Source organism: Pongo pygmaeus, chromosome X (genome assembly GCF_028885625.2).
Source record: "Pongo pygmaeus isolate AG05252 chromosome X, NHGRI_mPonPyg2-v2.0_pri, whole genome shotgun sequence".
NCBI classification, from domain to species: domain Eukaryota; kingdom Metazoa; phylum Chordata; class Mammalia; order Primates; family Hominidae; genus Pongo; species Pongo pygmaeus.
The window spans coordinates 123803458-123820205 of record NC_072396.2 but is presented as its reverse complement, the minus strand read 5'-3'; the positions used below and the strand labels follow the sequence as shown (position 1 = coordinate 123820205).

The 16748-nt window shown below is 47.0% G+C and overlaps 1 protein-coding gene across 4 annotated transcripts in view; it reads left to right on the top strand.

Annotated features, from left to right (window-relative positions):
* SEPTIN6 (septin 6) overlaps positions 1 to 16748 on the top strand; it is a 78941-nt gene that overhangs the window by 17600 nt on the left and 44593 nt on the right. For all 4 annotated transcript variants that reach the window (XM_054473260.1, XM_054473257.2, XM_054473259.2 and 1 more), the window contains exons 2-3: positions 459 to 573; positions 12459 to 12654. In XM_054473260.1, coding sequence (XP_054329235.1) covers positions 459 to 573; positions 12459 to 12654 — 311 coding nt within the window. The remainder of the gene's footprint in view (positions 1 to 458; positions 574 to 12458; positions 12655 to 16748) is intronic.

The following is a 16748-nucleotide window of genomic DNA, read 5'->3' as shown; positions in this document are numbered from 1 at the left end:
TACTAAGCTCGTTACATGTATTAGCACTTCTGAGGCTCCCAGTCACCTCTAAGATATACCATATTATCTCAGATGGCAGATGTGGAAGGAAACAGTCTCAGCAAGTTACTCAGCTTGTAAATGACTGAGTGGAGATTTAACCCGAGTCTGTGAACCTCGGTGCTAGCATTCTCCTCCCCTGACTCCACTCTCCTGCCCCTAGTAAGCTCCTCTGTAATTTTCTCTGGAGCTGTGGCAACATTCACTATTGAGCCTAGAGGATGCCTGTCTCCAAGAATCTGTGATTTCCAAGCTGACGGGCCATTTTGCTTTGGAGCAGGGAGTAGCTGAGGGAAGAGATGACACACTGGGCCTGGGCAGGTGTGACTTCCTTGCACAGCGAACATTTGGATGGAGAAGCGAGACCCAGACTGCTTTTAAGCACATTTTCATTTTCTCCCTCACTCCTTCCAAATTAGGGTGAAGGTTGCCGAACTGTCCCCCTGGCTGGACATGTGGGGTTTGACAGCTTGCCTGACCAGCTGGTGAATAAGTCCGTCAGCCAGGGCTTCTGCTTCAACATCCTGTGCGTGGGTGAGTATTTCCATAGCAGGAAATTCTATTACAGAATATGGATCCTTAATGGCTGGATACGGTTTTGCAGGTAATTAGGTTAAATCGTGTGTCATTCTGATTTAGTTGCGAGAATGTCTCTCCCCTCTTCTTTTATCTCTCTGCCTGTTTTTTGTAAGCAGCTGGCTGTAATTACTTTTTTCCCCTGGCCAGACCAGAGTATAGGGCCATATCTTGGGGGGAAACTGAGCTATGTGAGACCCAGTGGAAATTCTGTAAGGGAGCTGGCTGGCTCAGTATGGCTGTAGAGTTCATTTTGACTACAGAAGACAGGATTCAGGGCAGAATTGGGAGGGAGGGGATAGCTGACGAAAAACGCCTGCCCACCAGCTGTGGTCAGTGGGTTGGGTCTGTTTCCTCTGTAGTTTTGCTGTGCTTGGTTTAGTTTGAACTCAAATGCAGGCACCACACAGCTGTATGCAACATTCTTTTATTCCCTTTACCTATCTCTACCTAGACTTTTTTTTTTTTTTTTTTTTTTTTTTTTTTTTTTTTTGAGATGGGGTCTCACTCTGTTGCCCAGGCTGGTCTTGAACTCCTGAGCTCAAGCAATTCACCCATCTTGGCCTTTCAAAGTGCTAGGATTACAGGTGTGAGCCACTGTGCCTGGCCTTTACCTTGATATTTAATCTCAACAGTGGGAACTGCATCTTAGCCCCCTCTATTTGCTAATCACAGCACAAGTAGAGTGCGGTAATATCTGTGAAATGAATGAATGGGTGAATGCCACAGGAACCATTCATTATACTTTTCACTTTCTCACATTAGCTCTTTTGGACATTACCAGGACTCTGCGAAGTGAGCAGAGGAAGTAGCATTTGTATCCTCATGAAACAGGTGGAGACACAGAGTCTTGGGGAGGATAAGGGACTTACCTGAGGCAACACAGAAGAAGTGGCACCATAATGAGGACTCAGGCCTGGTTGACCCCTTGTTCCTCCCCCTGCTTCTCTAACTGCTGCCAGCAACATCTCTTGAGCACATGAAAGCATTTTGGAAACCACTGAGCACCAATCAAACAAATATGAGGGATAATGGTTCCTTCTTCAAGAATATCTTCGGCCAGGCACGGTGGCTCATGCCTGTAATCCCAGCACTTTGGGAGGCCGAGGCTGATGGATCACGAGGTCAGGAGATCGAGACCATCCTGACTAACACGGTGAAACCCCGTCTCTACTAAAAATACAAAAACAAAATTAGCCGGGCGCGGTGGCGGGCGCCTGTAGTCCCAGCTACTTGAGAGGCTGAGGCAGGAGAATGGCGTGAACCCAGGAGGCGGAGCTTGCAGTGAGCCGAGATCGCGCCACTGCACTCCAGCCTGGGCGACAGAGTGAGACTCTGTCTCAAAAAAAAAAAAAAGTCTTCTTAGATCTTAAATATCTCAAATTTGCAAACATGATCATAGCATATAATTTTCACCCTGTAGCATGGGAAAGCATACCTGCATATTTTCAGTGACCTTCTGAACCTTAATGATTATATAAATACCAGAATAAAGTCTGTTTTTGTACTGACTGAAACACTCAAACACTTTTGCTAATTGCCTTTTATTTTTGTATAGAGTGTATGGGGAACTTGTTCATGTAGTAGATCTGAATTACTACTAAATTGGATATTTTACTCTTTAATGTATTCAGAAATTCTGTTTTTTCTTTCTTTTCTTTTCTTTTTTTTCTTTTTCTTTTTCTTTCTTTTTTTTTTTTTTTTGAGACAGAGTCTTGCGCTGTCACCCAGACTGGAGTGCAGTGGCGTGATATCAGCTCACTGCAACCTCCACCTTCCAGGTTCAAGCGATTCTCCTGCCTCAGCCTCCTGAGTAGCTGGGACTACAGGTGCGTGCCACCACACCCAGCTAATTTCTGTATTTTTAGTAGAGATGGAGTTTCACCATGTAGGCCAGGATGGTCTCAAATTCCTGACCTCAAGTGATCCTCTCACCTCGGCCTCCCAAACTTCTGGGATTACAGGCATGAGCCACCACGCCCGGCCTAGAAATTCTGTTTTCTCACTAAGGTCATTCATTTTCTTGGGCTCTTTATCTTTTTTTTCCTCTATCCCCAGCATTCTTTTCCAGGTCACTTTTTGTAAGAGAATTGCTACACATTCAAGGACAAGTAGAGAACAACAGATGACGGGCAGTTGTTCCCACAAGCTAGGCTCACTCCCTAGCTAAATGGCTCACTCCCACACACCAACTTTGGTTTTGTTGTCGTTGTTGTTTGAGACAAAGTGTCCCTGTGTCACCCAGGCTGGAGTGCAGAGGCTCACTGCAGCCTCAACCTCCCAGGCTCAAGCATTCCTCCCACCTCAGCCTCCGAAGTAGCTGGGATTACAGGCATGTGACCGGGCTCATTTTTTTCGTAGAGATGAGGTGAGGTCTCACTGTGTTGCCCAGGCTGTTCTCAAACTCCTAAGCTCAAGCGATCCACTTGCCTCAGCCTACCAAAGTGCTGAGATTACAGGCATGAGCCACAGTGCCTGGCCCACATCAACTTTGGAACCTATCAGATGAAAATATGTGCTTCAGTTTCAATCCACAGATTTATACTCAAACTTATTTTTAAGATGTGACTTCTACTATGCATGTCCTTGTTCATAGGGAGAGAAATATACCTGGAGGCATTAGTGAATAAAACAGTACATTAAAAAAAAGAAAATATGTGCTTCACAGAATTACACATCGAGGGCCTTAGAGTCCAGATCTAGGCTGTTAATTCTTCAAATGCTGAAAGTCTAACTAATGGTTATGATTAGGTGCTATTTGGAGAAAAATGTAAAATAACTAGAAGTCATAGTAATCGACATCAAGTGCAAAGACTATCACATCCAATGTTAGCGCTGCCAAATCTCTGTTTAACTAACAAGAGCTCCAATTTTTGGCTGATGGCCAACTTATTTCACATAATATTTGATTACCACAATATTTCAGCACAAACATATCAGAGTCCCTTGGCATTCTTCCCAGAACTCCCTATGACCTGTACTGAAGTTGAGATGAGAAGAGAAATGACAGATCCACCCTAAGCAACCTTTCAACCAGTGCGATTGGTTGGGCTAGTAAAGCTTTAGGAGGGAGGCCATGTGAATTGAAATGGATCTCTGAGGGTGGAAGTGTAGGGTAATTTGATATGTGGAGCACAGGCTCCCCTAGGACCCAGAGGCAGCCAAGCTCAAGGCAAAGTGGGTGGGAGAAATAGTAATCCCCCATCCTCTAGTTTCCACCTAGACATTGTACAGCTATAACTGCTTCCACTTGCACCTGCTGGGATGGAATTGCTCAAGTGCCCAGCACAGACCCTCCAAGAGGGGAGGAGTAGGAAGGAGATGCTCTCATCCTCAAGGAGTCACAGACTCTCTTTTGCTCCCCACTTGTCAAGTTTCAGGAAATGGCTGCCTCTGTAGCTCCTGTCTTAGACCCGCAGGTGCAACCATTCGATAGGCCAGCCCCGACTGGGTTAATTTCATCCCTGTTCCAAAAAACCCTGCAGTGCACGCATCCTGCCCTCTTGCTGTGCTCACCACCCTGTCCTTGCTCAGAGAACCCACAATTTGGGCCAAGGTCATAAGTAGCTTAGAGTAGGTCTGAAGCTGCAATGACAGCCCAGCCATGAGGCTGGATCCAGTCGCTGACTTCGCAAAGGGTCCATAGTTTAGCTGCTGAAGGTGATCTTTTATCTTGCAGAGCTTTTTGTGATGATAGTTCATGCCTACTGCCTGTGTACATTTACTCCCTTAATGACTGTTATAAAAAGATGCTGTTTGGGCATAGAATATATTTCCCCAAAGTATTTTCTTTTCTTTTCTTTTGAGACACAGTCTTGCTCTATTGCCCAGGCTGGAGTGCTGTGGCGTGATCACAGCTTACTGCAGCCTCAACTTCCCAGGTTCAAGCGATCCTCCCACCTCAGCCTCCTGAGTAGCTGGGACTACAGGCACACGCCACCATGCCTGGCTAATTTTTTTTTTAATTAAAATTATTGTGTAGAGGGCCAGGCGCGGTGGCTCACGCCTGTAATCCCAGCACTTTGGGAGGCCGAGGTGGGCGGATCACGAGGTCAGGAGATCGAGACCATCCTGGCTAACACAGTGAAACCCCGTCTCTACTAAAAATCCAAAAAAATTAGCCAGGTGTGGTGGCGGGCACCTGTAGTCCCAGCTACTCGGGAGGCTGAGGCAGGAGAATGGCGTGAACCCGGGAGGCAGAGCTTACAGTGAGCCGAGGTCACGCCACTGCACTCCAGCCTGGGCGACAGAGTGAGACTCCATCTCAAAAAAAAAAACAAAAAACTTATTGTGTAGAGATGAGGTCTCACTATGGTGCCCAGGCTGGTCCCTAACTCCTGGGCTCAAGCAGTCCTCCCTGCTTGGCCTCTCAGAGTCCTGGAATTACGGGCATGAGCCACCATACCCAGGTGTTTCTTTTTCTTGATAGGGCATTTTTGGTGTAAAATTATGGTAGCACTAGCTTCAATTATTAACAGAGACCTAGGATATTTTTTCACACTATTGTTTATCTTGGTGCTGGGCTGCCAATCATAGGCCTACATCCAGCAAAGTATCCTACATGCATGTGCACATGTGTGTACATCTGTGCACATATGTGTGTTGCAACTGAGAGAGATAATTTTTTTTTTTTTTTTGAGACGGAGTTTCACTCTTGTCACCCAGGCTGGAGTGCAAAGGCACGATCTTGGCGCACCGCAACCTCCACCTCCCGGGTTCAAGCAATTCTCTTGCCTCAGCCTCCTGAGTAGCTGAGATTATGGGCGTGCACCACCACACCCAGCTAAGTTTGTATTTTTAGTAGAGACGGGGTTTCTCCATGTTGGTCAGGCTGGTCTCAAACTCCTAACCTCAGGTGATCTGCCTGCCTCGGCCTCCCAAAACGCTGGGATTATAGGTGTGAGCCACTGTGCCCGGCCGAGAATTTTTAATAATCCAGAACCTAATTTATAGTAAGGATACCAATAAACGGCACCTGCAATTCTTCTTCCCTTTTTTTTTTTTTTTTTTGAGACAGAGTCTCACTCTGTCACCCAGGCTGCAGTGGAGTGGCACTATCTCTGCTAACTGCAACCTCCATCTCCCAGGTTCAAGTGATTCTCATGCCTCAGCCTCCCTAGTACTTGGGATCACAGGTGCGCACCACCATGCCCAGCTAATTTATTTTGTATTTTTAGTAGAGACAGGGTCTCACCATGTTGGCCAGGCTGGTCTCGAACTCTTGACCTCAAGTGATCCACCCACCTCGACCTCCCAAAGTGCTGGGATTATAGGCATGAGCCACCACACCTGGCCTATTATTCTTTTTAGAGGACTAGGCACATGAGTGTGAACATACTATGACTCCTCTCCAATATATTCTCTAGGGTTGACCATAATTACCAAAGAGGTGAGGTTCCTCTTTCTCCCCATAAAAACACATATACTAGTCCCTTAGCTTTGGAAATTTCAAGGATCCCTTGATCCTAGATACAGTACAGAATGCCTCAGAGGAACCACCAGAGCCAACAGTACAAATATTCTGGGGCCCGTTGCTTTGCACTCCTGGGAACAAGCCCCAAAGAGACTCATCCATCTAAATGCTACAGTAGCAGTCATGGCTGTGAAGAGCACAAAGGGTCATAATGATAATATTTACTTTGAAGCTGCTCAGGATTCTAGGCTCAATTGGGCTCTGTTGAACATGGAAAAAAACAGTCACACAAGAGAAGCAGGATTGAGGCTTGCTGCAGGAGGAGGGAAAGGGCAGCTAGCATTCTATCAAGGCCAAGGATCAATTGTTTCATCCCTTCATATCTGGGAAAGGCAGCTGCTCATTTGTCTAAAACAGGCTGCCAGCAGTGGTGTGCTGGTCAACGTCACAGCCCATCTCAGGAGAAAAACTGTTGTGGTTTGAAGCATCTGCTGATTTCGTTGGTGTCATTACTCCTGCCATGGCTGCTGTTAAGCTACCAACATGACATCACTGCACGTGGGCTTGGGAAGAGATGCAGGAAGCGGACGAGCCGGCTCCAGCACACCACTGCCTGCCAGGCCTCTGCAAGATCAGGAAGGAGAAAGGACAAGGTCACAGAGCCAGGCATGACCTTGTCCCTTTCCATAGGCTTCCTTAGCCAACCGGAGTTCCTGGAGTGTTTCCTTTTGGGCACCTCCCTGTTGAACTCAGAGACGTTTCTCTGGGTTCAACATTCAGAACTGGAAGAGACTTTAGGTCCACAAGAACAGGGATTGTGGCTATCTTGTTCATTGCTGTATCTGCAGCTCCTATAACTGTGCCTGGCTCCTATTAGAGTCTTTGTAAATACTCGTTGAATGACTGAATGAACAAACATATCACACCTATGCGTCTCGCTAGAGCACATTGGTTAAAAGCATGGACTCCAGCGTCGGCCTGCCTGGATTCAAATGCTGGCTCTGCCACTTACTGGTTTGTGACCTTGGACTAGTTACTTCTTCCACATTTTATTTTATTATTACTAGTTTTTAAAATAGACCTATTATGCTAAGGGAAGTAACTCAGGAATGGAAAACCAAACATTGTATGTTCTCACTCATAAGTGGGAGCCAAGCTATAAGGATTCAAAGGCATAAGAATAACACAATGGACTTTGCGGACTCAGAGGGAAAGGGTGGGAAGGGGGTGAGGAATAAAAGACTACAAATTGGGTTCAGTGTTTACTGCTCAGGAGATGGGTGCACCAAAATCTCACAAATCACCACTAAAGAACTCACTCATGTAACCAAATACCACCTGTCCCCAAAAACCTATGGAAATAAAAAATAAAACAGAGACAGGGTCTATGTTGGTCAGGCTGGTCTCGAATTCCTGGCCTCAACTGATCCTCCTGCTTCAACCTCCCAAAGTGCTGGGATTACAGGCATGAGCCACCGCGCCCAGCCCCTCCACATTTTATAGATGAGGAAAGTAAGGTGCAGAGATGCTGAGGAACTGGTGTGAATTTACACAGCTAGTAAGTGGCTTGGTTAACCCATCTATAAATTGAGGACAAATAGTAACATCTACCTCATAGGCTTCCTGTGAGGAATAAATAAGAAAATATATGTAAAAAACTTAGAGCAGTGTCTGTAAACAATAGCTGTTATTACCAACCCTCTCATTTTATAGAAAAAGAGACTGGGACCCAGAGAGGGGGAAGAGCTCAGTTCATGTCACAAAGTAACTTAGTGATAACCTGGCTAGAAGTCTTTTCTTTTTCTTTCTCTGTCTCTCTTTCCCCCTCTCTCTCTCTCTGTCTGTCTTTCCTTTCTTTCTTAGACGGGGTCTTGCTCTGTTGCCCAGGCTGGAGTGTAGTGGTGAGATCTCTGCTCACTGCAACCTCCGCCTCCCGGGTTCAAACGATTCTCCACCCTCAGCCTCCTGAGTAGCTGGGATTACAGGAGACTGCCACCATGCACGGCTAATTTTCATATTTGTAGTAGAGACGGGGTTTCACCATGTTAGCCAGGCTGGTCTCCAACTCCTGACCTCAGGTGATCTACCCACCTCGACCTCCCAAAGTGCTGGGATTACAGGCCTGAGCCACCGTGCCCTGCAAGAGCATAGTTTGAAAAAAACATATTTCATAGTACTCATATATGTTTTAAATTTTTTTAAGCTATTGTTTCCAGAATACTATCTACATTAAGCAAAGTGAGATGAAATCCTCTTGGCTGGTGGAGCATGCATTAAAAACCTTACTATCTACTTGGAGGAGCCCTGGGAGGGCTGGGGGAGGAGGAGTGAGAAATTGACCCCTCGGGACTCCTCAGGTTTCCTGCTGGAATCGAATTGCCAAGTCCCCACCTTCCTGCAGGGGCGTGGAATCTGCTGACCTGATCCCAGTTAGGTCACGTGTGCCTCCCCCTCACAACACACTCACACTCAGTACTGGGCCCAGGGCAGCCGTGGGAGGGGCAGCATCCTAGGCTCAGGCTGGGTCTGTGCCATTCATTGACAGAAAGCCTCCCCGACCCCCAGGCTCCACACTGATGGAAAACTGGAACAGGAGCTCTCGATAGCCACAGGACGAGCTCGCTTGATTTTCTGCCCTCTCTACTATTGCATTCATCTCAATTCCCTAGACACCCGGGTGTTCTTTTCTTCCAGACGTTCATTATTTGGCATCTAATTTCCACAGCGCTTTTGTGCCAGCAGGCATTTGGGTGGTCATTTCTCCTGCTGTTCCTCCCAGCTCCCTGTCCTGCCCTGCCCGGCCCCCATTCCTCCAGCTGTGCAAACAGGGTGGGTCCCTCACGCTGCGGTGCTGCCCCTGAGGCCTTCTGTGTGAACTTTGGGTTAGGCACTCTGGGGGGTACTGGAAGATGGCCCATCTCCTGCTCTCTGAGAATTCTTAGGATCGGGGAGCCAGGGTGCCCACTCTGGGTGCTGGGGAAACAGGACCCCCACTCCCTAGGAGCTACAGGGCATTCGGCAGGGAGCTCATGGAACAGAAGGGTTTTGGGAGTTGGGGGTAAGGATGGTTCTGTTCCATGGGAGGGAGTTGGGGGTAAGGATGTACATGGAAAATTCATCAGGCACATAGGAAGATGAGCTAAACTGTAGCTTAAATCTCAGTGCCCTCGAGAGAGGAGGTGAGTTAGGATGTGGGAGCCACACTGTGTTCCCACCTCTAAGGTACTGGCCCCATTTGCAGTTAAAGTGCACCCCAACTTTGGGTGAGGGGGGGTGTGATACATTCCACTGCTTGGCCAAGTCTGCCACCTCCCATGGCAAAGGCCCCACCTCATAAAATTCTTCTTGGGACCCAAATACTTCCTGTTCCTTTAGGGGAGGAAAAAGGGGGCCTCTTCTTCAAGAGTCTTTGCTGCTAATGGATATAGCAGACCCTGGCTTGAAACATGATCTGTGTGAGGAACCATTTCCCCACACTCTGGCAATTTACCAAGTTAGTCAGACCTGGCTATGAAATTGGGCTGGGGGGCCGGGTAGCCAGGCTGAATTGAATGTTCTCCTTGTTCTCCCTCCCTCTCCCTGTCTCCCTCCTCTCTCTTATCTCTTCTCTCTCTCTCCCTTCTCTCTGTCCACACACAGAAAACTCTCATCATACACAGATATTTTAAAAGGCACCTCCTGCATTCATAGCTCATTATTCGGGATAAAAGAAGCAGGCTAGACACACCCAGAGGGGGGAGGGGAGATGGAGCATTTTCAGTTCTGCATCATGTAGCTCTAACCCTAGCCCTGAACCACCCTGCAGATGTGTGCTTTTGGTCCCAAGGCGGGGTTTGGCAGGCCACAATTTGCCCAATGCAAACCCAGTCCCGACTATGAAGAGAAGTCGAGGCTCACATCCCCCCTGGGTTGGGGAGAGGAGAGGGAAAAACAGGGATGATGATAGCAGAATAAATGGGAGGGTAGTCTTTGTCTTCAAAGGGCAGGCCAGAGTAATTAATGATATCCTCTCTTCGAAGTGCCTGCCTCTCTACCGACTCTTTTTTTTTTTTGAGATGGAGTCTCACTCTGTCGCCCAGGCTGGAGTGCAGTGGCGCGATCTCGGCTCACTGCAAGCTCCGCCTCCTGGGTTCACGCCATTCTCCTGCCTCAGCCTCCCAAGTAGCTGGGACTACAGGCACCCACCACCACGCCTGGCTAATTTTTGTACTTTTTTAGTAGAGACAGGGTTTCACCGTGTTAGCCAGGATAGTCTTGATCTCCTGACCTCGTGATCCGCCCACCTCGGCCTCCCACAGTGCTGGGATTACAGGCGTGAGCCACTGCGCCCGGCCCTCTCTACTGACTCTTTAATTCCTGGTATTCCTGAGTCACTTGGGGTGGGCTGAGGGGTCAAATACAGCCTGGATCTGTAGAGATTATAAGCAGTTTTAGTGCCCAGCCCAGTTTGTGGCCTCATATCAGATTCCTGTTTAGCCCCCTTGTCACCAACTCCTGACTTCTTGTGATGTCCCATTCCCTGAAGTCTTGTTGGCTCCTGACAGTGGCTTGGTATCCCTTGATCTCCCAGGAATAAGCTCCCAAAACCTTCACCAGTCTGCCACAGCCTTTCCCCTACTCGTTTCCCTAGTGTGATGTTCAAGACTTTAAAAATTCCAACGGTTTGACTTATTAGTATCTCGCAGCCTAGTAGTTAAACAAATAAATGGCTAGTTTGTTTAAAATTTAAGGATAAGGGCCGGGTGCGGTGGCTCATGCCTGTAATCCCAGTACTTTCGGAGGCCGAGGCAGGTGGATCACCAGAGGTCAGGAGTTTGAGACCAGCCTAGCCAACATGGTGAAACCCCATCTCTACTGAAAATACAAAAATTAGCTGGGCATGGTGGCAGGCACCTGTAATCCCAGCTACTTGTGAGACTGAGGCAGGAGAATCACTTGAACCCAGCAGGCAGAGGCTGCAGTGAGCCGAGATTGCGCCACTGCACTCCAGCCTGGGCAACAGAGTGAGACGCTGTATCAAAAAAAAAAAAAAAAGAAGAAGAATTTTTGTGGCCTGCTGGGTCTCCCCACCCTGCCCCTCTTAGTTAAAAACGGTCTCACTGAAAGTTCAACCGTTCAACCAGGCTGGGAGGATAAGCCAGGAGCCTGCATGGTTTTCACCATGGGGAGGCACATCTGGGGCATCCCCAGAGGGCTGTTTAGGCCTGGCAGGGAGGAGAGGTGGGGACTGAGATGAAAGGATATTTGTTTGACAAGGGACCACTGTCTTTTGTTTTTTTTGTTTTTTTTTTGAGATTGAGTCTCACTCTCTTGCCCAGGCTGGAGTGCAGTGGCACGATCTCAGCTCACTGCAACCTCTGCCTCCTCTGGTTCAAGTAATTCTCCTGCCTCAGCCTTTCCGTAGCTGGGATTACAGGCACCTGTCACCATGCCTGGCTAAATTGTGTATGTATATATATATTTTTGGTAGAGACAGGGTTTCACAATGTTGGCCAGGCTGGTCTTGAATGCCTGACCTCAAGTGATCTGCCTGCTTCAGCCTCCCAAAGTGCTAGGATTACAGGTGTGAGCCACCACGCCTGGCCACTGCTGTCATTTTTTAAAAAAATCTAAAATAGTCCTTTAATTTTTATGACAAAAACTATACATATTCCACTTAGAAAACTTGGGAAATATAGAAAAGCATAAAGAAAGGGATGAAAACCACACATAAGATCACCACTCAGAGATAGCCATTGGTAAGAGTATATTGTATTTCCTTCCAGTCTTTTTTTTCTAGGCATAGCTATATCTCTCCATCGCTGCCTATAACATAATTTCTTTTTCTGACTATAAAAGCAATGTATACTTGGCCAGGTGCGGTGGCTAACGCCTGTAATCCCAGCACTTTGGGAGGTCGAGGTGGGTGGATCACGAGGTCAGGAGTTTGAGACCAGCCTGGCCAAGACGGTGAAACCCCATCTCTACTAAAAATACAAAAATTAGCTGGGCACGGTGGCGGGTGCCTATAATCCCAGCTACTCGGGAGGCTGAGGTAGGAGAATCGCTTGAACCCGGGAGATGGAGGTTGCAGTGAGCCGAGATCACGCCACTGCACTCTAACCTGGGTGACAGAGCAAGACTCCGTCTCAAAAGAAAAAAAAAATGTATACTCAAGGTAAAATTTCCAAATGACAGAAAAAATTTGGAAGAATAAAGTGAAAATTACCTCAATTCTACTATCTGAGATGACTACTACTGATCCGTCTGTATAGTTCCTTTCCGTCTTTTTCATTTAACTGAAATCATATAGTTCATCTGCTTCTGCTTTTTGCTTTATGTTTTATCATGTTCATTTTCCCATGTCAACAAATGTGTATATGGAACATGATGTGTAAGGGCTGAATAGTCACTATGTGAACAGACCATAATTTATCCTTTTGCTTTTTAGGAGAGACAGGTTTGGGCAAGTCCACCCTCATGGACACCCTGTTCAACACCAAGTTCGAAGGGGAGCCAGCCACCCACACACAGCCGGGTGTCCAGCTCCAGTCTAATACCTATGACCTCCAAGAGAGCAACGTGAGGCTAAAGCTCACGATCGTTAGCACAGTTGGCTTTGGGGACCAGATCAACAAAGAGGACAGGTAAGGAAGGCGGTGGGGTGGGGTAGGGTGGGGAGGTTGGTAGAGGGCCGCAGAGAGGAGCTCACCGCGGAGATCTTGAAGACAGCACAGATACCCGGCCCAAGCCTGTCCCCCCAGAATGGTGTGGGCAGCAGCAGGTACCTCCCAAGCATCGGCCCTGTCTGGTGTCCCTGTCTACAGCAACTGTTCCACTCCACTCACTTTGCCAAAAGAAGGGCGTCTTTCTAGTATACATGGGTCAGGTCTCAATTCCAATTCCATGCAGCAAACATTTATTGAGCTCCTACCTTGCGCCAGGTACTGTCGAGCTCTGACCATCTAAAAAGGAATGGCTTGGTCTCTGCCCTTGAGGGACTCATAGGCAAAACCGGTTTTAAGCAAATAATTTCCATAGAGTATAAGATGTTCTGTAAAGGACAGGGCACAAAGAGATAAAGGACAAGTTACAATGAGAACACAAAGGCGAGAACCGTCAATTCCACGTAGGGAGGTCAGGGAAGCCTTCACAAAGGATGTGCCTCCTGAGCTGACTCTTGAAGGACGAACTGTTTTGCCAGACAGACAAGGGAATGGAGATAGGGGCATCTCAGGCAGAAGTAACTGCCTGTATAAAGGCAAAGTGATGTGCAGGATTCTGGTATGTTCTAGGGAAGTGCAGCTTGCTCTCTTTGGCTAGACAGAGGCAGAGTCACTGTGAAGCTAATGAAGATTGCACAGGCCCCTTCCAAAGCTCTGTAACTAATGTTCAGTCACAACGTCGTATTATTTTCCTCAGAGAGTCTTTCAAATTGCATAAGCCTAAGGGCTGGAAAAACCTGGTTCTGCCCCTGGGCTAGCACTTGGAGTAAGCGCTTAGGGAAAAATGGGGAGATGAGGCTGAAGAGGTAAGCAGGTGCCAGATCACAGAAGGATTTATGATCAAGGCAAGAGGTAAAATAGGTGCTGAGACAGGGAAGAGGAGACAGATTTGCTAAATACTGAGTAGGTAAATATCAACAGGACTTGGTAGACACTTGGTGTGGGGTTGTGAAGGCAAAAGAAAAATCTAAAATGAGGCCCAAATTTCCAGCTTTGGGAGAGTGGACACATGGTGATGGCATTCCATAAGAGAACCAGGGTTCAAAATAATCAGCTCTGTTTTGGACATGTCAAGTTTGATCTGTCTGAGGAATACTGAGATACGCGATGACCTTCAGCAGTAGGCAGTTGAACACACAGAATTGGAGATCAGAAGAGGCTAGAAATAGATTAGGTTATCAAGGTAGAGGTGATATGTTCCAACCATGGACACATGTAAAATCACCCAGGGATCAGAGTAGAGTAAGAAGAACACTGGGCTGAAGACAAAAACCTCAGGATGCTAAGTCAATAGATGGAGGAAGAGACATCCTGAAAAGGGACTGTACAGGAATAAGCAGACAGGTAGGAGGGGGACAGGAAAGATGTTGGGGGGCCAGGCAAGGTGGCTCACGCCTGTAATCCCAGCACTTTGGGAGGCCGAGGCGGGCAGATCACTTGAAGTCAGGAGTTCAAGACCAGCCTGGCCAATATCATGAAACCCCGTCTCTACGAAAAATACAAAAATTAGCCGGGTGTGATGGCGGGTGCCTGTAATTCCAGCTAGTCGGGTGGCTGAGGTGGGAGAATCACTTGAACCCGGGAGGCAGGGTTGCAGTGAGCTGAGATTGCACCACTGTACTCCAGCCTAGGCGGCAGAGCAAGACTCTGTCTCAAAACAAAACAGAAAGATGTAGGGGGTTGAGAATGTGTGTGAGTGAAGACTAGGTGAGGCTCAGAGATGGGAACGTGATGAGGGGTGGGGTCAGGTACCATCTGCATTTAACCAGAAGTCACATGGTTATCACATGTGCTCATCTCAGAAAGGGCCATTCATCATTTTAAGCAGAGGGTCTTCTCATCCTTTCAGGATTCTCTTGCTTCTTAGATGAACTTTATGTCAAATTCTTTTATTTCCCCCTTAAAGCTACAACAGCCACACTCACTTCCTTATAATGAATAAATATATGTAGCTTCTTTTTATTTTTATTTTTTTTTGAGACGGAGTCTCTCTCTGTCGCCCAGGCTGGAGTGCAGTGGTGTGATCTCAGCTCACTGCAAGCTCCACCTCCTGGGTTCACACCATTCTCCTGCCTCAGCCTCCCGAGTAGCTGGGACTACAGGCTCGTGCCACCACGCCCAGCTAATTTTTTTTTTTTTATTTTTAGTAGAGACGGGGTTTCACTGTGTTAGCCAGGTTGGTCTCAATCTCCTGACCTCATGATCCACCCACCTTGACCTCCCAAAATGCTAGGATTACAGGTGTGAGCCACCGTGCCCAGCCAAATATATGTAGCTTCTTAATAATGGAACTGAGTTCTGTTTTGCATTTGAAATTCTAGAAAAAAGACATCTCTGCTTTTTTTTTTTTTTTTTTTTTTGAGATGGAGTCACACTCTATCACCCAGGCTGAAGTGTAGTGGCACAATCTCAGCTCACTACAGCCTCCGCCTCCTGGGTTCAAGTGATTCTCCTGCCTCAGCCTCCCGAGAGTAGCTGGAATTAGTCGTGCACCACCACACCCTGCTAATTTTTCTGTATTTTTAGTAGAGATGGGGTTTCACCATGTTGGCCAGGCTGGTCTTGAACTCCTGATCTCAAGTGATCCCCCCCACCCCCCCCGCCACCTTGGCCTCCTAAATTGCTGGGATTACAGGCATGAGCCACTGTGCCTGGCCACCTCTGCTTTTTATAGGCATGCTTATTGTGCTAATCTTGTTTGGTTGAGAATAAATTAAACTTTGGAGAAAGGATATTTGGGCCACAATATGAGTGCTTAATCTCAGCTGCAGATTGCTCAGAAACTTCAATTACATTTCTTACAGTTCTTTCAGTTACATACATTCAACATATCTAACATTGGACAATGCCTTGATAATAATGGCTTGGGAGGACTGAACAGATACTGCGCCTCAGAGGCAAATCTACTTCCGTTATAGTTTTAAGATATCCCTATTGTTTCTTCCTGAATATAAATGTGATACATACTTATAATAAATCAAATAAGTAGAAATGAAAAGCCTCCTTGAAATTGCACTGAGGAGCAGGGGTGGAGTAAGCTCCAGGGATCTGTAATAAAAAGCAGTGTTTTCTTCATGCTGTTAGGGCCATGTTAGCATAGATATGTCAGTGAAACATCATTGAAACAGGGCATTAGAATATCCCGCTTTACAAGGGCACATGCATAAACTAGGAAGAGGAATGACTAAGGCCGGATACTGCGGAAAGCTACCATTTAAACGATGCTGGAGGCAGGGCACAGTGGCTGAAGCCTGTAATTCCAGCACTTTGGAAGGCCAAGGTGGGTGGATCACTTGAGGCCAGGAGTTCAAGACCAGCCTGGCCAACATGGTGAAACCTCCGTCTCTACTAAAAATACAAAAAATTAGCCAGGCATGGTGGTGTGTGCCTGTAATCGCAGCTACTCAGGAGGCTGAGGCACAAGAATTGCTTGAACCCGGAAGGTGGTGGTTGCAGTGAGCTGAGATCGCACCATGGCACTCCAGCCTAGACAACAGAGTGAGACTCCATCTCGAAAAATAAAAATAAAAAAGGATGCTGGAGAAAAGGGGATTTAAGGGAGAGACTGAGAAGGACAGGCTGGAGAGGGGAGTGCTTAGGAACCTAGGCTTTGGTCTCAGACCTGGGTTCAAATTTCATCTTGCTGTCTTTTTAGCCCAGGGATCTTGAACAAGGTACTTAAATTTTCTATGCCTCAGTTTTCTCATCTGTAAAATGGGGATGATAATGATGGATAATAATAATAACACCAACCTTAGAGAGTTGTGGTGAAGCACATTTGACATGTGTGGAATATGAAATGCTTAAACACCTGGCACAGAGTAACTGCCTCATAAACTGAAGATATTATGATCATGATTGTTATTGATAGAAGAATCAAGGGACAGCTAAATCATGTAGTATATGGGAAGGAATGATACATGGTATCCAGGAAGACAAGAACTGCAAAATATTCTTTGGGTTTGGTGATATGAAGGTCAGTAGTACATTTCAGAATAATAATTCAAGGGGAACTG